Here is a 23538-nt window from a genome sequence, read left to right on the forward strand (position 1 = left end):
AGTTTTCCTACTACAGGAATCATATACAGTTGACCCTGAACAACATGGGTTTGGACTGCAGGGGTCCACATATATGCAGATATTTTTCAATAAATATACAGCCTGCTGTCTGTATCTCCAGCTTTCACATCCTCAGATTCAACCAACCTTGGATCAAAGACAGGATTTTCTATCTGTAGTTGGGAATCCGTGGATGTGGAGGGCCGGCTGAATGCGTCGTTCTACATCATTTCATACGAGGGACTTGAGCATCCACTGGGGGCCTGGAACAAACCCCCCGCTGACACTGAGGGACCGTAGTTAAGTGTTTCGGGAGTCAAAAGTTATACGTGGATTTTCGACTGCACGGGGGTTGGTGCCGCTAACTCCCGCCTTGTTCAAGGGTCATCTGTAATTAGGGTAGAGCAGGTCCAAAGAAATAAATGCAATCGTTTAGGAAGCGAAGCTGCATTGTGCATTACGAAGGTACATCTGGTGTGGTTTCCTACCTGTTAACATGAGAAAATAGGTTAAGTCCTAATAATCCTCAGTGTTGGGCAAGAAGCCGTGAGGCTGGCACCCTGTTGCTTTGCGTAGCATCGAAAGCTGGCACCCAGAGCTCTGGCAAAGCCCTTTTGCAGGGCACATCAAGAAAAATAAACGTCTTTGTACAGGAGGATGCTCAGAGCCGCTCGTTGCGTTGTTGCCGATCACAGTGAGAACGGAAATCCTCCTGTAACTGAATTAGGGCGGAGCTACGTGATGGAATCGCGGCAACACCGGGGAGAATGCCCGTGATGAAATCTTCAGGCGGAACAATGCAGGACTGAAGATGCGTGTACATCGTGTCTGTGATTAAAAAAAGAATCGGAGCTTTAACACAGGTCGAAGACGAGAAAGTTCATCTGTGTTGATGTTTGTAAACTTGAGAATGGAATATTTCTTATAGGCCAGGCATGTGCTCAGTAAATACAGTGGGACCTCGGTTCCTGAACTTAATTCATTCCGGAAGGCTGTTCAAAAACAGAATCTTTTTCCCCCCCCATTAGAAATAATGTAACTTGACTGAATCCGTTCCAGACCCCCGAACGATTCCGTTTTAACCTTCCCTATATACAGCACATGCCTAATGCACTGTTTATAAATAAGCACTTTAGAAACAAAAAGGACATGAAATGTAAATGAAAATTTAACAAAAAGGGAATGTACAGTGAAAGGTGAAAATTTAATAATAATCAGCAACAAAAGCAAAGAAAAAAACGAAAATATTCACGGCACAATTTCCTGAGACGTTAACAACGCGAGGTTGGGAGGTGAACTGACTCCCACTCGCGAATCCTCTCCTTTGTCGCCTGAGAGACACGTGACTGGACAGACAGGTATCAGCACGAAAAGGCTGTCGGGCTGAGAAGCGGGTTGTTGAAGATGGGAGATGTTCGGGAACCTCGGCTTGACTGCACTTTGCATAAACTTAATCTCACGGCAGCTCTGGGTTAGGTGCTGTCAGTAAGCCCGTTCCTGGACGTCCCTGAGGCAGTTGTCACTTCCCCGGGGTTGTGTACCCAGCAGGTGGAGGAGCTGAGATGGGAAACCAGGGGCGCCCCACAGCGTCCACCTGGACCGCCTGCCCGGCAGGGCGTGGCTGAGGGTGCCGTGCGCAGTGGAGGGAAGCCGAGCGGGACTGCTGCGGGGCCGCCCCGGGTGTCATCCGGCTGAGCCCTGGCGCATCTCACGAGAAGACTCTGGGTTGTTCCGGTGGATCCCAGGTGCAGTAGGAGTCCGAACGTGATGGGTGTGCTCACGGGTGAGCCCCAGGTCACCTCAGGGAAGTAGCTGTGTTTCACAGGAAGGTGGTGGTCCCATCGTTGACATGGAAGAGCAGCGTCGTTAGAGGAACCTCAGCGGGGGAACTGAAAGCCCCGTAGGTGGGCCCTGGAGGAGCGGGGCCGCCTTAGCTCGGGCAGGGTCGGGAAAGGGATTCCTGGAGGCAGCTTGCTCTGGGATGCGGAACTGAGACATGTCCTCGGTTCCTCTCTGGAGGGTTGTTTCAGGAGAACAGGTTTTGACTGAAAGATGAGGGAGAAGTTGGCTGGTGAGCTGGTCGTTGGAAGGGTTCCGGTAGGGCTGGCGGCCTGTCTCTAAGGAAGCTGGGGGTGGGGGGCACTCGAGATGTGGTTCTGAGATTCTGGTTATCTCTCCTGCTGGTGAGTAACGATCGGAATTCAGATGGGTGACTCGGTGACTCGCAAATCCCTTCAGCGGTGATCGACCTCTGAGTCATGGGAGGATGCTGGGCTGAAGGGACGCAGAGATTGGTGATGGTAGGATTGGTGACCTGCAGTCCCAAGTATTAACATGAGTCATTTTTAGGGTCATTATATCGTTTGGTAGGGAATTTAAGCTCCTCTAGGCTAGGGGCTCTTTCAGCTGGTGTGCTGGGTCTGTGGACACACCCAGGGGAGTCTCTGTGCACCCCCAAAAATGCATGAAAAATTACGTAAAGGTACCTTTTCCTGAAGAGATCGTCCAAAACATTGTTCTGATTTTTATTGGTGTCTGTGACAACCAGACGATTAAAGAGCCCACAGATCGAGCCAAAACCCATGTTTTACAGGCATGGATACCGTCCCAGAGTTGGGTGTCTGCCCTGCTTACTGTGAAACATTGGCTGCACTGTTCAGCAGATGTCACCAAACCTGTTTTCTCATCTGTAAAATCCCGCAGAGGTGTCGTAAAGATGCAGCAGCGTGCATGTGTGCGTGTGCATGTGTGTGCAGGTGTGCATGCATGTGTGTGCAAGTGTGTGTGTGCAGGTGTGTGTGTGTACATGCGTGCATGTACAAAATCTCCCCTCCGGGAATGGTGGCTATTACTGTGAGGCTTTGGAGACATTGATTTTCCAGGGGCTCCCATCCCTGAGGAATGCAGACCTGGGCACCTCAGCACGCCCAGTCTCGTGGGCTGTGCTCCCCGGGAGGTGGGGGTGGGGGTCTGCTGAGCATCTGTGAGTAAAGAGAATTGAAGCCCTCAGGTCTGAGGAGGTGAAAACAGAGGGAAATGGGTGAAAGCAGTCTGCAGTGACCCGATGCCCATCCTATAATGTAGCCGATCAAATCGCTTTGGCAGCAAAGGGCACCGACATGACTGGGTGTAACGTGTCTAACAGCCGGGAGCCCACACTCAGCAGCGCTGGCTCCCCTCCCTGCGTTGCATGTGGACAGGTGGGGAGTCTGGGCTAGCGGAGGGCCCGGCGGTTCTGCCGCGTGGGCTCTGCCCCCTTCGCCCGGAGGCGGACGCCCGGGTGAGGCAGGCGGTGCGCTCAGGGTTAGACTCAGCCTCTGCTGGACTCCGAAGGGCGCCCGCGCGAGCTCCTCTCCCAGGCCTTTCCTTCGCCCGGCGCCGTGTCCGCGGCGTGCTGTGCTCCGGCGCCCGGACTGCATTCCCGGTGGGCTCATTCATGCTCAGCCCCGTCTTGCTGAATTGTGTTGGCAGCTACCAGTCTCATGTAGAGGTGCTGGGCTTAACTTATTCGCCCAGATTTCCAGCTGCCATTTTTTTGTCGTTAATGTACGGTAAGAATATGGGGTGATCACAGAGAAACGTTTCCGTAGCCTTTAGTCACCTTGACCTGTTGACTCCGTTGCCGGCTGCCCGGGCTGGACACAGCCGGCCTAGAGACATTCCCGTGGTAACGCCCGTAGGACTGATGGTTTCCATGGGGTCAAGGGGTCGGCCCAGGAGAGACTTAACGGAAATGAGGTTTGAATGAAGTTTGGGAAGCAGAAAGGAGCGCAGTGTGTTGGGAAAAGCGCAGGAAATGGCAGGTTACAAAGCCAAGCAGTGTGGCCAGGAGCAGGGGGCTGCAGGGTCCTAGTCAGGGCGATGCTGAGACTGAGGCCGGACGGCCATCAGCTGCCTTTCTCCCTGGTGATGGCACTTGGTGTCTGTTGCTAGTGTGTGTGCTGGGCTGGAGGATTGTAACACGTTCGTGTCAGCCCAGAGCAGAGATGGTGACGATGGGATGAGCAAATGAGGAACCAGTTCCCGGGGTGGTTGGAGGCCCGTTGGAGGACTGGGCGTCAGGACACATGAGTTCACGTCCCAGTTCTTCTGCAAACCAGCTGTGAACTTGGGCAGGTCAGCACCTTCTCTGAGCTTCCGTTTCCTTGTCTACAAAGAGAGGATTCTGGACCGGGTCCTGTTCCAGCTGAAAAGACCCAGTTGTGGGCATGGTGGCCCCAATGAGGGTGGGACGTGAGGCCTGTGCTGCCCAGGGATGGTTTTGAGAGTCAGGAGCTGGAGGCAGGCAGGGCTGTCAAACCAAGACAGTGTTCAGGGCTCCGAATGCCCGGGACTCCTTGTTCCCCTGGGGTTGGTACCTCCCTGTTCCTGCTGCTTCTCTGGAGATTCCTACCGGACCTTGGAGCCCCAGCGCAGTATCTCTGAGTCCTCAGCACCCAGCACACTGCCTGGCAACTCTGCAGGCCGGCGATGCACGATCCATACACCCCGCCCTGGACATTGACCGCACACGTCTCTGTGTCCCGGCAGTGCAGCCACACCCTGGTGCGGGCCTGGAAGCCATGCGTGACGTGCTTGAGGTGGACTCGAAGGCGGTTGACTGGCCGTGGGTTCCCTCCCGTCCTCTGGCTGCGCTGGGCCGGTGTGCTGTGGCCTGTTGAGTAAGGAGTGAAGGGACCACCTCTTGTTCATTTTAGCTTCAGCTACACGCACTGGGCCTTCTCCTTGATATCAGTATTTCAAATAATCAAATAAACTAAAGAGCACACAAGACCCAGCCCCTTACCTCTCAACTCAGTACGCACACGTGCGCGTTGGCCCCCTGCTAGGTTTTTCTGTGAGGGTCTCATTTCGTCCCTTTGAATGGATTGGCGGGAAGCACGACTTCTGTGCAGGGAGGTGGGTCATGGGAAGGCTGCTGGGCTACGCTTGGGAAGAAATAGGGTCTTACCTATGGCCGAGGTGCCTCAGATTCCCATTTCCCCGAGTCCCTCCCACCTCAAAGCGTCTTGGGTCTGGATCTTTAATAAGAAGCAGATTAAAGATATATTTGAACAGGGGGAGGTGGAGGAGTGAGCTCTTTTTAGAAGAACAGCTTTCACCATCCTGTAAATAAAAGCTGATAGCCCCAGTTTGGGTTCTTTCCAGAAACTTGATTCCCAAGCTACTTATTTTAGGTTCTTATTTTAAATTTGTTTTTGGCAAAAGAAAAATAAAGGCACTCGACTGCTTTCTGTTCTGTAGGAGGCAAAGCTCAGACCCGGGAGCCGGCGGTCAGGCAGTTAATGGGCACCGATGGGGGGTTGCCGTTGTCACAGTGTGCTCCGTGCCGGGCTTACGGGAAGGCCCGCCGGACACGGGCTGTGGTCTTCATCAAGAAGCTTCACATTGGTTTGCGGGAAGAGAAATCTGTGTTAAAAACCTCAACTAGATCTACATGAAGAGTTTCCACTCACCTAAGCTGGGACAGCTTGAGCGTCGGAAGGGGATCGCAGTGGATGAACACACTTTAAATATAAATACGTGAGATTATCCTGATCCAGGAGATGTGGCGATGAGATCGTCACGTTACACGAGATGATGATGGTGACCGTGACCAGCCAAGGAGCCTCCTTGATCGCCATGGGGATTGCTGGGATCAACACATTATTTTAGAGATTTATAAGAGAAAGAATTAAAAAAAAAAAATACCCACAACCTACATCAGTTGAGAAGCCCAGAAGGAGGGACAATAGAAGTTCGCTCGTACCTGGTGCAGGGGCCTGAGGCCCTGCGTGTCTCTCCTCTGTGCCAGGTTCCTCTCTCCCACAGGTGCTCGGGGGCTGGGCTGCCGCTGCGTCGTGGTCAGAGGATGGATTTGGCCCATCCCCACCTCTTACCCACTGTGTGATCTTGGAAACACCATATAACCCAACTGAGCTCCACTGTATTCCAAAGATAGTAGGGATGCACCAGGCATACCGCATGTGGTTATCAGGTACATTGAACGTCAGGCTTAAAGGCCACCTCGTAGGCGCTAAAAGCGAATTCCCCGCCCCGCCCTGTGGGGTTGGTTCACTTAGAGCAGCCGTGAGGGTCCAGGCACCGGTTTGAGGGGCTCCACGTGGCTCCCAAGGCAACAGCAGCCTCTGCACACGTGTTGCTCTCCCCCCAGTGGGGTGACATCACCAGACGTCTGCTTGCGGCTGTCGCTCCCGTCTGAAACCATGCTGGAATTGCCCGCATCGTGGCCACCGGTTTTGAAATAGTGAAATAGCATGTGGTTGGCAAGGCACTGCCCCCCATGGTTGACCACAGGCTCTAGATTTAGAAGGAGAGTGGAATGGAAGAGAGAACCGATCTGTCCCTGGAGCGGAACTTTTACAGTCCCAAGCTCAGGTCCCTTGGTTTGGGCAAGGCGAGCTATTTTTAAGGATGAGCCACAGGCCCGTGTAGCAGGAGAATGGGCTCCGGGTCAGACAGCCCTGGGTTGGACCCGGCTCGGCCCCACTCTGGCTCTGTTTCCAGCCAGAAACATCCTCTGTTTCTTTGATCTGTACCTTAACCTTGTGAGTCTCTCATGGCAGGTCCTTTGCCCTCGTGTGGCTAAGACATAGCCCAGGGAGCGTGAATGACTTAATGAAGGCCATACTTGTTCCTGGGGGTGGGGAGGGGGCATGGGACTGGAACCCCGATCCCCCAAGGACTCTTCTGCTCTGCCCACAGCCTCCATGTGTGTTTCTGCTCATTTGCTGCGTGTAGTCTTAGAAACGCATTTAATTTGTGCAGATCTCTCAGACCCTTTTTAGGAATGTCAAGAAATAGACAGTCAAGGAAATGAATTTTCTCTTGTGTGTGTTAGATCCATGTAGGGATCTCCTAAGACATTTAAATGCCACTGGAGGTCAAGGGCAGGTGCCTCCCTGGTAGGATGGGTGGGCACCTTGTTCGTGGGTCCTAGGCGCCTGGCTCCAGGGCAAGGGTTCCCCAGCCCCTGTACAAACAAACGGTCCTGCGTAGAAAGGAGACATCATGCTGTGTGGCTTTGGACCAGAGTCTAGAGTTTCACACTGGACACGAGCCCCCGCCTCCTGCGGAGTGGACTTGACAGGTGACACCTGCCGTGATGTGGGCCAAGGAGGAGTCCTAGGGGATGTGGAAGGCGTCGGGTCGCCTTGGGGGGTCTCACCCAATGAGCTGCAGACTGTGGGGCTCCTGGAGGCGCTTTCCCGATTGTGCTTTGGGGGACCTGCGGCCGGCACCGCGGGGTGTTGTTGCAGCAGCAAAGCTATTCCTGCTCCCGGTGCATCTTGACTTTTCTCAGATTTTTATTCTGCTCACGTGTTCGATTGTATCCGCAGCTGAGGAGGTGGGGAGGTGCTGCCCGGTGGGGGGGCTGGCGAGGCCCTGCACTAACGGCGCGTCTCCCGCCTTCCAGCCCACGTGGAGAGCGAGGAGCAGTACACGCAAGCCTTGGAGAAGTTTGGCGGGAACTGCGTGTGCAGAGACGACCCGGACCTGGGGAGCGCGTTCCTCAAGTTCTCAGTGTTCACCAAGGAGCTGACGGCACTTTTCAAAAACCTGGTGAGTGTCCTTCTGCGTCCGCTGCGGCCCTCGGGCAGCGGGTGAGACCCTGCAGTCACCGTAGGTCAGGGGTGGGGACCTTTTTTCTGCCGAGGGCCACTTGGATATTTATAACATCATTCATGGGCCATAGGAATTTATCAGCTTAAAAATTAGCTGTGAACAAAGCTCCTAGATTTGGTGAAGTTTGAGTCCTGCCTGCGGTTGCCTGTGGCAGGGTCAGACCAAGTGATTTTGAGGGCTGTGCACGGCCCGTGGGCCCGACGGTCCCCACCCCTCTGTGGGTGGCGAGGGAGCACAGAGAGGCTAATTAGGGCTTGTTGGATAAACTAGGAATGAATGTCATAGCTCGTGGGGTCCCGAAAGGAATTATATATTCTGTACGCATTAGGTCACTTTGGAATACATTTTAGAATTGTAAGATTCAACAAGGCTTTCTGCATTCCGTTTGGCGTGTTAAACATGCTCAGCTGTGAGATAAAATGAATAAACGCATCCGTCTTTCTAAGGGCCTCTGACTTCAGTCTTTAATTGTTTTTAAACTCTGTGGAATTGGCTGTTTCTGGTAATTGCAGTTGGCATTTCAACTTATAATATTTAATAAACATGTTTCAGATCCGTCTTACCCAGCAACCTAACCTCTAATCAAAACACAGAAATTGTCATGAATATTTAAAGGCCTTTTCTTTTCTCAAATGTGGAACCTGAGTCTCACTTTTAAGCAGGTGGAAGTAGGGAGCTGTGCTCCTTGCCTGCGGGGGGCGCCGGGAACGGGGCGCCGGGGAACCGGGGTGGACGGAGCTCCTCCTTGCGCCTGGCAGCCCCGGGCCGCCCTGGGCCTCGTGGTGGAAACGGAATCTGAAGAAGTGGGCAGCCCGCGAGGGCGTTTGTGGCCGCCGGGCGGGGGTTTCTCCCACGAGGGGAATGTCCACAGGGATGGTCCCGGCGTCTCTTTCCTGTTTTTCTCCCCCAGCTTCTCCCAAAGGTCACGGGCGACCAGACCAGGTCAAGGACCCAACAATGCTTTCTATGTAGGTCGCAAACAACGGAGCCTTTTTCATTCCTCTTGTCAGCAAGTTCATAACAAGTGAAAAAATAGGTCCTTGTCCTGGGAATGGTGATGGTGGCGGGTTTGTAAGTCTGGCCTCAGCGGGGCGGACACGAGTTAATAACAGGAAAGGGGGTGGGGACCAGGCTCTCGGTCTGTCTCCCTGTCTCCACTTGTAAAATATCCCAGTTGGAAATGGTAAAAATAAAAAGCCGTTGCTGTGCTTATGTTTTCCACTTGGCTTCATCCCACATCTCTCGGGGCTCTTACCAAGTCCGTCGCCTGTTTATTACGGCCCCACACGGGCCGACGGCAGGCCCACTGAGCACGCAGCCGGCCCCTTCCAGCCCCGCTCCCCGGGCACAGGCGGGCGGGCGTGTTTGGGTCTCAGCCCCGAGTCAGGCGGGAGCCTTTTACTTTTCATTCCTTTTAACTGGAGAAACCAAATGGCCCCAAGAAGGTGCTGACGTGGGGGGTCGGCCAGTGAGGGACTCAGCCTCACCTCCCCACCCCCCGCGCTCGCTGAGCTCCAGCCAGCTCCTCGGCGTCTGGCTCCTGACTATGAATGAGCAGCCTCCAGAGTAAGAGAGACCAAAATAAACACAGCAGGGGAGCAGAGGCAAGGAACAGGCAGGAGAAAACTCTAAAGAGGCCGTGTTCCAGTCCTCAGAGAAGCCGGCACACAGCAGCCAGCCCCAAGAAGCGGGGAGAGGAGGCCCGGGAGGAGGCCCGGGAAGGCCCGGCAGGCGGCCCGGTCTGTGCCCCACCCCAAGCACTGTCTTCATCCAGGGGATCCCCACTGGGGTCTTGTCAGCTGTAAAATGGAGACGACAGCATTGTACCTGGTTTTGTGTGTAGAATAGGGCCAATGCTTCTGCACGTGGTAGCTTCTTGAATCCTGTAGCAATCCCATAGGTGAGCCAGTGTCACCCCCACTTTATAGATCCGGTAACTGAGGCTTGGGTGGCTTAAAGAGCTAACCTGTCTCCCCGGGGGGCTGGGAGCCCTCGCCAGCCTTCGGCCGTGTGCCTGCAGGTAGAGAAGGGTCCCCAGTGGAATCCTGAATGAACGGCCTGGTACAGAGTTACCAAGGTGAGCAGCTGCGCAGTCAGACAGAAGAAGCCCTTTCTTTTCTTGGTTTTCTGCAAAACTGACAGCGGGGCCGGGCCTGGCTGTAGGTGCCCACCGCCCCGCGGCTCTGCCCCTGGGGCACGCGGAAGTCCCCGCGGTGCAGCGAGTCCCAGGTGCCACCGCGCAGCGAGCGCCCCCTGCAGGGAGCACCGGGCTGGGCGCACCCTGGTGCCTGTCTTTCCTTCAGCCATCTCTCCGCGTCCTTAGCTATCAAGGGACAGAGTGGGGAGGCCGGTCCAGGTCTTAACTCTCCTGCTCGCTCTTCCTACTGTGGTATTTAAACTCCTTGCGGGGAAAAGACTGAACCGAAGGGGAGGAGACGCGGGGAAAGTGCAGCACAGGGGGGATGCAGACCGGGCCCCTGCCGCTCTGACCACGAGGCGGCCCCGGGCCTGGGCTTCCTTAGGGCAGGGCGGGCAAACCATGCCCACTCGCGGGGCCGCTGGCAAGGTGAAAGGAGCACGTGGGAGGGTTTCATAAAGGACCACCCCGCCCGCAGGTGACACATTGCGATGTGCCGACTTATTAACGACCGGGCGACCTTCCCTTTTAAGTCCCCGTGCATTACTTCAGTTTCAGCTTTTACTTTATGGAGTTAGGGCTGTTGATCCTATTTCCTGGCAAAGATCAGAGACAGAGGGACAGGCAGACAGACAGAGACAGAGAGACAGTCGTTGGAAGGCCAAGCGGCCGCCTCTACCAAGCTTTTGCTGAGAGTGAGCTGCTGACGGGAGGAGTCTCCTTTTTTGGCATTTTGCATATACCGTTCTCCTATTTTTGGGCACGTCTCTCTCCTATCTCTTATTTTTAAAGCCTCGCTTTTGCTTTTCCCCGGGCGTGTAGACCTTTCGGTTCTGCGTGGCTAAGATTCTCGATCCTGCCTCTTGTCCAGAAAGGGCAATAATGGCCCCCTGCCTGCTCTGGGGGGTGAAAGAATGCTCATGAACCGCCTCCAAAGAAAGGCCAACTTCGTGCGAAGTGAGACTTTGTTCCTCGTGGGTGAGATTCTCACCTTTTTGAGAAAGTCTGTGGATTTTCCCTGCAGCTACGCAGGATGAAGGAGGGAGCCGGCAGCTCTGGAGCTGTAACGTGTGTCACCCCGTTGGCAGAGCCAGCCCAGCTTCCTAGGTGCTCTTCCTCCGGCCAGATGGATACAAGGCTCCTGGGAGGATCTTCCAGGGGCCATGTCTGTGCTGAGAAGTGTCTTTTTTGTTGTTGTTAATCCCCACCTGAGGATATTTTTTCTATTGGTTTTTAGAGAGATTGGAAGGGCGAGAGGGAGGAGAATGGGGAGCATTGATGTGAGAGAGAGACATCGATCGGTTGCCCCCTGCACGTGCCCTGACGGGAGGCCGGGGATTGAACCTGCCTTTGACCGGGAATCGTACTCATGACCTAAGCGGGCTAAGCTCTAACCACTGGCTAGGGCAAGAAGTGTCTTCTGAATGAATGAGAGGCTGTATTCAAGGACACGTCCCCGAAACAGCTCTTGCAGCTCTGCCGTCTCCGTCTCTGAGGGCAGAGGCTTGGCAGTGAGCTGCGTGCTCTCAGGCTGCAGGGCCTGCCCTGGGTTCTGCAGGGCCAGCGCGGGCTGAGGCCAGCACGGACCCCGTGGGAGGTCCCCGGGGCTGAGGAACGCCACTTCCCTCGTCCTGAAAGAGGAGCTGGGACGTTCCACCAAGCAGCAAGGCTCTCTTGGGGGCGAGTGCTGGTGCGGCTTTGTCCACATGCTGAGATCAGAGACAGACATAGAGATACAGAGACACAGAGGCTCAGAGGGTTTCCCACCTGCTGCTCTGGTAACAGTACCGCAGGGGCTTCAGTCTTGCGTTACATAGTAACTGATTCTCCGTGTTAATAAAGATGATGATGTTGCTTAGCACAGAGACCTTCCTCCCAGAGGCCCCCACCTGCTCGGCTCTTCCATAAACTTCCCTTCAGCTTCTTTTCCTGAAAATGTCTGTTATTTTTAAATGTCTTACTTTTTTCTTCTTCTTATTAAACAGACACACTGGTCATAATGTCATCTTTCAGGGAAGACTTGCCGTGGTTTGGGGCATAAATGAATGTACTGAGCAGAAATTGAGAGGGAACCCCAGGGGCTTGTGTGTGGTATTTGGAACTATCGGTGACAGACTCTCTCCATTTCCGACAGCTGCTTTTTAATGTTCCCACTCTCCTCCCTACCGATGGCTGGTTTTCACTGCTGTCGGTGCCGGTCTCTGGCCCGGGAGCTGGAAGAGAGGAAGACTCGGCTTGTTCAGCTTGTGTGCAGAGTAAAAGTGTGAATGGTTTGAGTGGGGAGGGCAGGAGGGCTGGGCTTCTCTAGTGGAATCGAGCTCGCGATGGGCCCCTGACCGCTGCCACGGGCACCTGGAAACCAGCCACTGATGTTTGAATCTGGCCTAAGACATGGTCGGAAATTCTTTGTCTTAGCCTCCCAAGGTATCTACACTGTGAGGTGCTTCCCATGCTCATTCCAGATTCTAGTTTACAAGGCACTGAACAGGGTTTGTTCCATTTGCGCCCCCAGGAGCCCTACCCTTGCGTGCAGGTGGGATCAGCTGGGGCTTCGTAGACATGCAGGCTCCCGGCCCTCCTCGCCCTAGGCCCACAGAACCAGGACTCCCACTTTCATAGGCCCCGCAGCCGCAGGGCGTGAGTAGGCATATTAAAGTGTTATAAGCACCACCCTGAAACAGAAGTTCTCAAAGGGAGGTCCCTTGGGCCAGCAGCACCCTCATCATCACCTGGAAGTGGTCAGAGGAGAAATCACAGGCCCCGGGCTGCACCTGCTGAATTGACGTCATCTCAGACTCGAGCGCATCGGCCACCCCCGGTCCAAGGTAGACCGCTGCTGTCAGGGGCCTCTCCCTGAGATTCTGATTCACTTGCTGACCTCGGCGGTCAGGAACCAGCTGCCCCTGCCCTAGCGGTCTGGCGCAGTGGTTGGAGCGCTGGCCCGCAGACTGAAGGGTCCCGAGTTCTGCTCTGGCCAAGGGCACGTCCCTGGGTTGCAGGCTTGATCCCGGCCCTGGGTCCGGGAGCGTGCGGGAGGGAGCCAGCCGATGTGTCTCTCTCACATCGTTTCTCTCTCTCTCTCTCTGTCCCCCTTCCACTCTCTCTAAAAAGCGATGGAAAAAATATCCTCAGGTGAAGATTAAAAAAAATAAAAGAAAGAAAGCAGGTGCCCTAGAGGACAGCCCGGTGACGTGCTTCTGACTCACCCTGGGGAGACTGAGGCCAGCAAACACCTAACCTCGGGCTCTCGGAGGCCGTACATTTGCAAAGGTGCTTTGATTTTTGGCTGATGACTTAGTGATAGACTTTGCCGCTGTGCGGGTTTTGGAAGAAGCTGTGGATGGCGTGACTCCTGGGTTCTCCTTGCGGCCCCGCCTCTCGGAGCTGGCCTCACGGTTTTCAGCGTGGGGGTGGGCAGCCGTTTCACTGTCTGATCTCCAGTGGGAGGGGGGCCAAGGGTCACTGTTCCCCCTCCATTCAGAACCTGCAGGATCAAAGCTCTGTAACTGCCGGAGTCGCCGCGTTGAAGGAGCAGCCGGCTCAGCTCTGCCCCCTCCCCTGGTGCGAAAGCAGCCAGTGGCCTTGGCAGCCGTCTGGCTTTGTTCTTTCAGTTTGTGTGAAACACCCAAGACTGGTGTGGGCTCCCCCCGCTCCTTTCTAATTAAACAGCCCATCAGAGTGGCTCTCCTGCCAACAAAAGGGGCCGGGACGCGTGTGTTCCCGAGACAGGATCGTGCGGCAGAGCAGACCTGCTCGTTGCCTAAGTCAAGGAGAAGACAGCGCCCTGGTTCCCCCGGGGTAGAGCCGATCCGTGGGTGGTAACCAGCGACCAGAGCCAAAGGAGCAGGGAGACGGTGCCCTGAGGGCTGAGCGAGTGTTCGCGGGAAGGTGGAGAGATTTTAAGAGGCTGAAAGTGACAAAGCTAGAGTCAAGGAATTTATTTTATTTTAATTTAACTTAATCTTATTTTTCATTAATCCTCACTGAGGATATTTTTCCTATTGCTTTTCAGAGAGCGTGGAAAGGTGGGAGGGGGAGAGAAACATCGATATGAGAGAGACACATCCATTGGTTGCCTCCCACAGGAGCCCCGACCAGGGCCAGGTATGTGCCCGTGACAGGAATCGAACCTGAGACCCTTCGGTTTGTGGGCCCGCTGAGCCACACTGGCCAGGGCTAGAGTCAAGGAATTTTAACCCCAAATGAACAAAGTAATTAGGAGGAACAGCCTAGAAAGGTGGCGTTGGCCAGCTCTGCCCCCCATCTCCTTGTCTGCTCTGTTTGCTAATCAGCTGTTCGTACTGAGGTTGGTCGTGATCTCGATCTCGGGTCGCCCTGCCCGTCCGCCTGCCCCACGGGCCCGGCCGAGTCATTTCCGTCTCCTTGTGAGATCACAGACCTGACTCACCTCGTGGGCCGCCCAGGTGAACCCAGGGAAAGCTCGGGCAGGAAGAGGGGGGGAAGGGAGGGGGGGTCCTCTAAAGATTGCCTGTTAGCTGTTGGTGTCAGATCCATACTTAATGGCAATGATTAAGATTAATAATTTGTATTCAGATCATTCATGCTGTTTAAAAAAAGCCATTTAATGTGATATACTTGTTAAACGGAAGTCAGCACAAAGGAGGAAGCCCAGCGCTTGCTGGACGCTGAGGAAAATACTCCTGGGTTTACTCCGGGATCATCTAATTCTTCCCATAAGTCATAAAAATGTCATTACTCATAAACTGAGGCCCGCACTGCCTGAGCCCGCGGATGTGCAGCGATCTTTGGCTGCGGTCGGGCTCTCCCGGCCAGGACGCGAGGAGGCTCGCTCCGAGGGCTGCGGCTGCCGGGACTCCCTGACGCACAGCCGGGGGTTCAGAGCCGCCTTCCCCTGCGGGGCTCAGGGCCCAGGGCTCCTGCCAAGACTGAGCGGCTGGGCTCCGGGCTCGTGTCTCCACTGGGCGGGCGGGCGGGCGGGCGGACAAGAGCAGCGGTTCCCGCCGCTCACCGCGCAGGCCTGCAAGCTGGAGAGCGCGCAGATGCGGGGCACACGGCTGGTGACGCCTTGGATGGGATTCTGTTTATGTTTGTAACAGTGTTTCTTTTCCTTTTAAAGCACATTCCCTCTGCTCTTTTTTAAAAAATATAATTTTATTGATTTTAGAGAGAGAGGAGGGGAGTAGGAGAGGGACAGAGAGAAACATTGATGTGAGAGAGAAACACTGATCGTTGCCCCCTGCCCTCCCCTCCCCCCCCCAAACTGGTGACCTTTCGGTGCCTGTGGTGACACTCAGCCAACTGAGCCACACTGGCCAGGGCTGTAACGATTTCTTTTAAAAAACCAGCTTCATCGAGGTATATTTTACATATCATAAAATTTACCCATTTCAAGTGTGCAAATCTGTAATTTCTAGTAACCGACCAAGTGGTGCATCCATCACCATAAATTCTTTTGGGGGACATTTTCTTCCCCCCGAGGAAGGTCTGAGAGTTAATCCCTGTTCCTGCCCCCAGCCCTAGGTAACCACTAATCTACTTTGTCTCTTTTGTAATAATTTTGCTAATTATTTTCTGATTAGAGAAGTAATAGTTTCCTATTTTAGATCATTTGAATGACTCTAAAGAGAAAAGTAGACTGGAATGAAGGGCAGAATCCCCTCAGCCCATCTGGAAGCCGCTTCCCTTTTCTCTGCTCACGTGGCCGCTGTGTCCCTACGCCTGTGCCTTTCCACGCTTCTCCATACTGAGTTTTTTTTGGTGTTTTTTTTTTTTTTGCCTGAACACCCTTCACCCCATGTTGCAAAACAAAACTCTCCCTATCTGGCCCAGCCGGCGTGGCTCAGCGGTTGAGCATCGACCCATGAACCAGGAGGTCGCGGTTCGATTCCCGGTCAGGGCACAGGCCCGGGTTTCCGGCTCGATCCCCAGTCGGGGGCGTGCAGGACGCAGCCGATCAGTGACTCTCACCACTGATGTTTCTCTCTCTCTTTCCCTTTCCCTTCCTCTCTCTGAAATCAATAAAAACATTTTAAAAAAACAAACAAAAAAACCCTCTCCCTGTGTCTTCAAGGTCTTTCTCATGTCAGTTTGATCAGCCAAGATTTCCCTGGTGTCCAGACTAAAAGTAGTTTTCCCTTCTCAGAAATGCCACAGTGTTTTATTTATGGCTCTTGGAGTTTTCCCAGGGCAGCTGACTTACCGAACTACGTGCTTTATCTCCCCTCCTGAGCCACGAGCTCCGGAAGACTGGGGTCCCCTCTGATTCGCTTCATCTCCTAACCCCCCGAATATCTGCGGCTTCATCTCCCGCCGCTCCCTGAGGGCCTGTGCGCCTCTCGCATACCATTCCTCGCCATTGTCATGGCTGTTTAATGTAGCGTCCCCGCTAGACCGGGGGCCCTGTCACCAGCACCTGGAGTGAAAGCGAGCCGGCAAGTGTGTTTGGATAGCCATAGATTTTCCCTCGTTTGCATCTTAATATTTCACTCTAGGTACCAAAGCTGGGTAACTCCTCTTACCCCGATACCTGTCTTCGGCACCTTAGTTCTTACTTGAATTAAGTAACAATTAGTCTTAAAATAGATGCATGAGCCAGATTGTGATTGATGGTCTTTCCCCCTGCTGCAGAGAATCTTGTTTTTCGCCCTCACTCATGGCAGACGCTCGTGCTCACTTACACCCCTTGTAAGAAACCTACTGGCCTTCTTCCTAGAACTACAATTTTTTTTTCTTTTTAACTTTAGACAGAGGAAGGGAGAGGGAGAGAGAGAAACATCCATCGGCTGCCTCCTGCACGCCCCCTACTGGGAATTGAGCCCGCAACCTGGGAATCCGAACCCGTGACCTCTTGGTTCATGGGTCAGCACTCAACCACTGAGCCACACTGGCCGGGCCTAAGAAATATGATTTTTAATCTGCAAGCACCTTGTTTGTTATTTCTGCCAACCCATTGTGAACTGAGCTGTTCTGAGCCTTTGGCTCAGTCTCCCACCCTGAGCAGCTCTGACACCCCCACCCCACCCCCCACCCCGCCTTCAGCTATTTTCACACCCCTTTTCTTGCATGAGGTTTGCCCAGGTGTTATCAGAGATTATTCACCAGCCCGGCCTTTCCCTTGTCATCCTTCCAGTCGCCCACGAGACCTCGCCTTAAACTCAGCTTTTAGGAATTTAGAAATTTAACTCTTCAGGCTGATCCTGGCAGGTCCTAGCCGGTGACGCTGAGCCGTGGAGCGATGCTAGGTGCGTGACAAATGCTGAGTTGTTGAAGCAAGACAAACGTTACCCCCAAAAAGGCATTTCTACAGTGAGAGTCAGGAATTGGTCACTTATTTGGCAGGACTGGTGGGTAGTGCTGGCGTTGCGACACACCTTAGTGGTATTTTTCAAGTCAATTACTTTCTCCATTTTGACATTTAATGTACTTAATGTACTTTGTGGTGTATGGAAATCAAATCCCAGATTGCCGTAAAGACCATGCATATATTTAGTCTTCCTATTCTAGGTAACTGTACTAAAAATAGTTTTTTTCACTCCATTGTGAGGATGAACGTGCGAGATTCCCAGGTTGTTAGTCTTGTCTTTCCCCCTTTATAGGCCTGTAATGGGGGTGGTGTGACCCACAGTGGCACCTAGGCCGGGACCCCAGCGGTGCCCCCGGGCAGCTGTGTTGACTCACGGGGGTGGCCGAGCCCGGGGCGAGAGGCCCCTGCGGGGGCAGGCGCGGAGCCTGTGCCTCCCATCCCTTCTGACTGCAGCTCTGTGCCCTGCTCTCTGCTCGGATGCTGGCGGGTGCCCGGCTTTCTCTGGGTGTCCTCCCGGCGTAGGGGCCTTGCTGCGGCTCGACGTAATCCACGGTGACAGCTGGTGAGGCCACCAGCCTCCTGCCTTCTTGCTTCCAGGAGAACAGGGACCTCAAGACCCCTACTTCTCTTCTCTCTCTGTCTCCTTTCCCAGAAACACGCATGCACACGCATAGACGCGCACATGCACACGCGTGCACACTCACGTGCACGCATATTCTTAGGCCGCAGAGCCCCTCAGTTCTGCTTTCCTTCAGGGCCCGTCGGGGGCTGTGCTGCGGACATTGGGGTCTGGGGGCTGGGAACCGAGCCCAGCGCGGCCCAGGCCCCGCTTGGAGGCCCGACAGCAGGACCCGCGACCCCGTTTCCTCCGGCGCCTTTACGTGGTTCTCGCGTGGGCTGTTTTGAGATGTTTTCTCGTTCGCCGTAACGGTTGTCTTTTCACAAACTCGACGGTGGGCAGTCACCGGAAAACGGGTGCCGGTTGTCGTTCGGCATCCACTCGTTCGCGAGAACGGGTAAGGCCTTCGTCCGCGTGCGGCCGGCTTCGAAGTGAGGGCGGGTCGCCTCTGTCTCTCGCCTTTGCCGTCCAACTTTCTATCGCAAAGGAAACTATCGCTTCTGGTTGTTTTTCAGATTCAGAACATGAACAACATCATCTCCTTCCCTCTGGACAGCTTGCTGAAGGGGGACCTGAAGGGAGTGAAAGGGGTACGTACGGATGATGACCCTGCTCGGGGGCGGTGTTCGTGGGCCCGTCGAGGCGGCTGCCGCGGGTGGGGTCCCTTGGCCGCTCTCAGCCCTGACAGTGGCCACTCGCAGGCTTTCTGGGCGCCCGCAGGTGCTCTGCGTGGGGCAGGGGGAGGGGGACCTGCAGGGAAGGAAACGGCTCTTGGGGAAACCCGGAGCGTTTTCTGGTCTTGGGTCTGGTTTCCCAGCCAGCATGTCACTGACCGACCCCTGGGAACTGGGTCCTCGCAGGGACATGGTTTCCTGATGGGACAGTCTGACCACTGAGGCTCGAGCCGGCTGCGTTTTCAGTCCTCCAGAGGATGTCCGAGGCTTAGGAAGGCCGCGCACACACGGGCGCGCGGAGTTTCACGAGTGTGGGAGTGGGGGGCAGCGGGGCTCCGGCTGTGTGTGGGTGCCCGCTGCTGAGCACCAGGTTGCTTTGGCACAAGCAGATGTGCCTGAGCTCTTCGGAGGCCGAGTGCTTTGCTTGGATCTGCATGGGATTCCCAGGGCACATCTGGGCACATCTGGAAGCCCAGCCTGGCCTCCGTGGCTCCTTCCAGACGGTGCTGGGAGAGCTGTTAGGGCTGGGGGACCGGGCTGCTGAGCCATTTGGACACCCAGGAGTCGTTCCACTGTCCTTCTGGGGCCCAGTTCACATCGGCCAAGTTAGACAGGAAAACGGGAAGGAAGGGCCCACGAGGCAGAGGGAGGAACACGCAGGTGTATGGACGTGAGGCTCTAGTGTCGCCTGGAGCCGTGATTCGGCGGAGTGGGGGTGAGGCTTTCAGGGTGGGCAGGGCCGGTGACTAGAGGGCCTTAGGGCCAGGCTGTGGAGCTCAGTCCTTGTCATAAGGCCAATGAGGAGCCAAAAAATAGTAAAAAATAAGCCCTGCCCCGTGAAAAGCGTTCACTCTCCCTAAAGAGCCCTGTTTTACAGAACGTGAATGGATGGGGACTGTGATAGAATTTCTGGTAGCTCAGGACGTTTCTGAGCCAGATTTTCTCCGAGTGCGAGGTCCTAAGTTCCAGGCAGGAGAGAGGAACCGGGAGACGTTGGGAGAGGGTGGCTGGCTTCTGTAATCATTGGGGAGATCCCTGTGTTAACAGAAAGAGTCAGAGAGAGAGTGAAATAATTGTAGGTTAAATGTTGTGTCTTTCTGGGTTTAATTTTGGAATAATCCTAGGAGAGGGCCGGGTGTGGGTGAAACAAGATGAATTAATACCTGTTACATCTGGGTGACGAGTCCAGGAAAGGATTCTCTCTCACCTTTCCCTGTGGGCATTACTTATTCAAAAATAAAATTTTCAAAAAGAAAGAACAGGGGACCCCACCACTAGTCAAGTGCCAACCTGTACTCTGAGTTTTTTATTTTTCATACGATCATAGGTGTCACCTGTCACACAAATCAGTGCTCCCCTCAGGACTAGTCCAGGATAAGCAAATGCATCTTGTCTGGAGGTTAATAATCAGCCCTGTTTGATTTATGCCTCTCTGTTTACAGGATCTGAAAAAGCCTTTTGATAAAGCTTGGAAGGACTATGAAACCAAAATGTGAGTGTTTCCATTTAAAAAAATAAACATAGCCTAGCCGGTGTGGCTCAGTGGTTGAGCATCGACCCATGAACCGGGATGACGGTTTGATTCCCGGTCAGGGCACAGGCCCGGGTTGGGGGCTTGATCCCCAGTCCGGGGCGTGCAGGAGGCAGCCCATCAGTGACTCTCATCATTGATGTTTCTCTCTCTCTCCTTTCCTCTCTCTGAAATCAATAAAAACATATTTAAAAAAATAAACATAGGTACTTTGAGATTTTGATTTTAAACCCAGCTTTTATGGCGTATGGTCTAGATAAACCCTGATCCAGGGAAGACTTCACCTAGAACTGTGTTGCTGTGGTTGGTTACGGTGCCCGACGTTTTCGTACCTGGTGTCTCAGCTCCGCGATGTTAACTACCCCCTTTAAACAAGCGTTTTCCTTGCCCCGGTTATAATGTCAAAATGGTTACAGGGCGTCATTTTCAGGGAAGTTTCACTGAAGAAAGTGGAGGCCAGTTTCCCCCCCGCTTTATCACTGCTGGTGACAGGCACCATTTTTCGGACCCCGTCTCCCTGGTGATTTGTGGGAGCCGCCGGCCCTTCGTGGGGGTCAGTGTTCCTCTGTGACACCAGTGCCCTTGGTTCCAGAAAGCAAGAGGGTTGTCCCTTGACTGCTCCATCTCCACCTGCCTCCGACCCAGGTCGGGCACCCAGTAGGTGCTTAGGAAGACAGTATGTGCTTAGGAAGGATTGTTGAGTAAATTCTCGACAGAAAGGCCAAGTTTGACATTTCCGTGACCAGCCGCGTTTTCCTTGCGGGTAGCGAAGGGGCCCTGCGTGTAGAAGGCTCGGTGAGGGCTCATTGCCCCGCGCACTGTGTGGGCTGCAGGCTGCGGGCTGATGGCGCCCGCCTCCCCCGCCCTTTGCACCCACAGAACCAAGATCGAGAAGGAGAAGAAGGAACACGCCAGGCTGCACGGCATGATCCGCACGGAGATCAGCGGCGCCGAGATCGCCGAGGAGATGGAGAAGGAGCGGAGGTTCTTCCAGCTGCAGATGTGCGAGGTGAGGCGCGGCCGCGGGGACCTGGCCCTTCTGGGGGACAGTCCGACAGTGGAGGTGTCTGCCACACAGACCGGGCTGGGAGGGACTTTCGTGGGGAGGGAAGAGCGAATGGAAAGCGTTTCCCGCGAGAACCCAGCATCTGAAAACGAAGGGCTGCTGCCGTGAAAGTCGTTTTCCAGCGGTCCAGCCGTTGCCCCAGCCTGACGCCCTCAAGCTTCGTAAAGGCCGGGCACGTTCGCGTGTGACACGTTTTCAGTTGCCCGGCATCAGTGAGAAAAATGGCTTTCAGGCTTTTATGTGAAAGACGGGGACCATTTTTTCTTCAGAATGAATTTTATAAAGAAATTCAGTATCACTCAGGGCTCATGTGAATGCAGAAGATAGGAGAGATCCTGTCTTGCTTTCTTCTTACTATAAAAATAATATATACTTTTAAATATTGGTCAATATAAAGTATGTATTTTAATATATAAATTATGTATTACATATACATGTACGTGTACGTCCAAAGTGTCCCAAAAAATGTATACACGCTTTGACTAATTATTAATTCTAATGGGTTAAATATGAAAAAGAAACATCAGTTGAGCTATCAGCTGTTAAAGCGTGTGTACATTTTTGGGGGATAAAAATCACCCCAAACTTTACTTCTGAAAGACAGCCCCTTTGACATCGAACTAAACGTGTTTCACACGTCCTGCCATGTCCGCTATAGACACGATTTGTATAAACCGGGTGGTCCCCTGAGGCCGATGCTCTGGGACTTATTTTCCCGCGGGTCGTGCGGGCACCTGTCTGTGCCGGGAGTCTCTGCTTTGTTGGCTCAGTGGCTACATTGTATCTGTCGGTACAGATGCGCCACTTCCCTGTTCATCTTTGTTACTTTGTAAACTTCTGTGGTCACCGCCTTAGAGTGAGTTCCTGCTAATAGAATTTGTAGGTCGAAGGGCACACACACTGTCAAGTTTGACACGTTGCCCAGGGTTGTTAATCACGTGACCGCTTGGGTGCACGCCAAGCGTCTTGTTCAAATAACACTGAACTTACACCAAACTGAAGGAGGGAGAAGGAGACGTACAGGCGGAAGGGGAGGCTGTAGCTGGCTGATTCGGGGCAGCGCCCCCTCTCCGCTGGGCTGCGGAACAGACCTGGGGGAGCACTTGGCCGTGAGTCTCCCAGGTCGCGGCCGAGAGTCCTGTGTGGTCAGCGGTGGCCCCCAGCGCTTTCGGGCCGTCCAGGCTCAGATGACACATCCTTGGGGTCCTTTCTGCCATATCCTGACAGTGGGGGGACGGGGAACTTATGGGGCCTTTGTTCTCTATAAACCTTCAGCAACGCACAGGTGTGTTTCCTGATGCTGGTTTTGTGGATCCCTGGGGCCTCCTGATGTCTTCCAACTTGTTAATGAATTCTCCAAGTTAAAAACAGCTTTAGTTCATTTCAATTTAAAATTTGAATTTTATAACAGTCACACTTTATTTTTAAAGTATCAGGGAAGTGCCTGAGGTTTAGAGACGTGCTGACAAGAGTCTCACCTACAAAAGATTAGCAGTCAGTGTCCTAGGGGAAGCTGCCCGAAGAAAGGGACCTGGGGTGGGAGGCGGGGGACAGGAATGTGCACTATGGGTAGGTCCCGCTCGCTCAGCCCATCTTCATTCTTCCTCGGAGCTAGAGCAGAAACCTCTCCTCTCGGGTCAAGGTCACTGTGTCATTACCAGGAGTTCCTGGCGCTTACACATTTAATTCCCTGTATGTCTGATAGTCCACAGGGCAGCAACCCCAAAGGAGCATTTAGCGGTGGACCCGGGAAATACTGAGTCTCTACCGCGAGCTCCCCCACAGCGGACGATCTCAGAGGAGCAAGAGGTGGTCTGTGCTCCGCTGCTGCTGAGCTCAGGCTCTCGCCGACCTGTGACATTCCTTTGTTGTTGTTGTTTTTTAAACAGTATCTGCTGAAGGTCAATGAAATCAAGATTAAAAAGGGCGTGGATTTACTTCAGAATCTGATCAAGTATTTTCATGCCCAGTGCAAGTAAGTTATTTTTCCTTGTTACGATGCTATTTCAAATATTTCTCTCTTTATGTTAAATTCTCCCAGGTCTATAGCAGCGATTTTCAACCTTTTTTTACCTCATGGCACATATGGGATGAAAATTCTGCGGCATACCAAAACATGTACTTTTTGCCCATCTGACAAAGAAATAGGTTTAATTTTGCTTCATCCACTCCAGGCAGCTATTGTGTTGGCTGTTGGCATTTTTTTATTTGACAGTCTAAGAGAAAAGAGGTCAGTGCCCCCGACTAAATAGTCAGATGTTGCATATTTTAAAAATTCTTGTGGTGCAGTGGTTGGAAATCGCTCGTCTACAGTCTTGTATTGGAGGAATCGACACTCATTTAGCAATCTGCAGTGGAAGGACGGAAGGCTGGACACTGCTACCCCAGGGGTGAACCATGAACACTTGTTAAGTGAGAGAAGCCAGATCAGAGGCCACTTGCTGTGGGATTCCAGTTGGGGGAAGGGAAGTAAGGAATGGCTGCTCATGGGAATGGGTTTTGGGGGGTAACCCCGGTGTCTGGAATTAGGTAGTGCTGGTGATTGCACCGCTTTGTGAGTATACTAAAGACCACTGAATGGCCTGCTTAAAAGGGTGAAT

The 23538-nt window shown here is 53.6% G+C and overlaps 1 protein-coding gene across 2 annotated transcripts in view; it reads left to right on the top strand.

Moving 5' to 3' along the window:
* The window catches only part of ASAP2 (ArfGAP with SH3 domain, ankyrin repeat and PH domain 2), a 100736-nt gene that overhangs the window by 41049 nt on the left and 36149 nt on the right, over positions 1–23538 (top strand). For both annotated transcript variants that reach the window (XM_081156487.1, XM_081156488.1), the window contains exons 3-7: positions 7418–7563; positions 18183–18257; positions 19784–19833; positions 20752–20881; positions 22828–22913. In XM_081156487.1, the coding sequence (XP_081012613.1) occupies positions 7418–7563; positions 18183–18257; positions 19784–19833; positions 20752–20881; positions 22828–22913 (487 nt within the window). The remainder of the gene's footprint in view (positions 1–7417; positions 7564–18182; positions 18258–19783; positions 19834–20751; positions 20882–22827; positions 22914–23538) is intronic.

The sequence above is a fragment of the Miniopterus schreibersii genome, assembly GCF_964146895.1.
Source record: "Miniopterus schreibersii genome assembly, chromosome: 13".
NCBI lineage: Eukaryota > Metazoa > Chordata > Mammalia > Chiroptera > Miniopteridae > Miniopterus > Miniopterus schreibersii.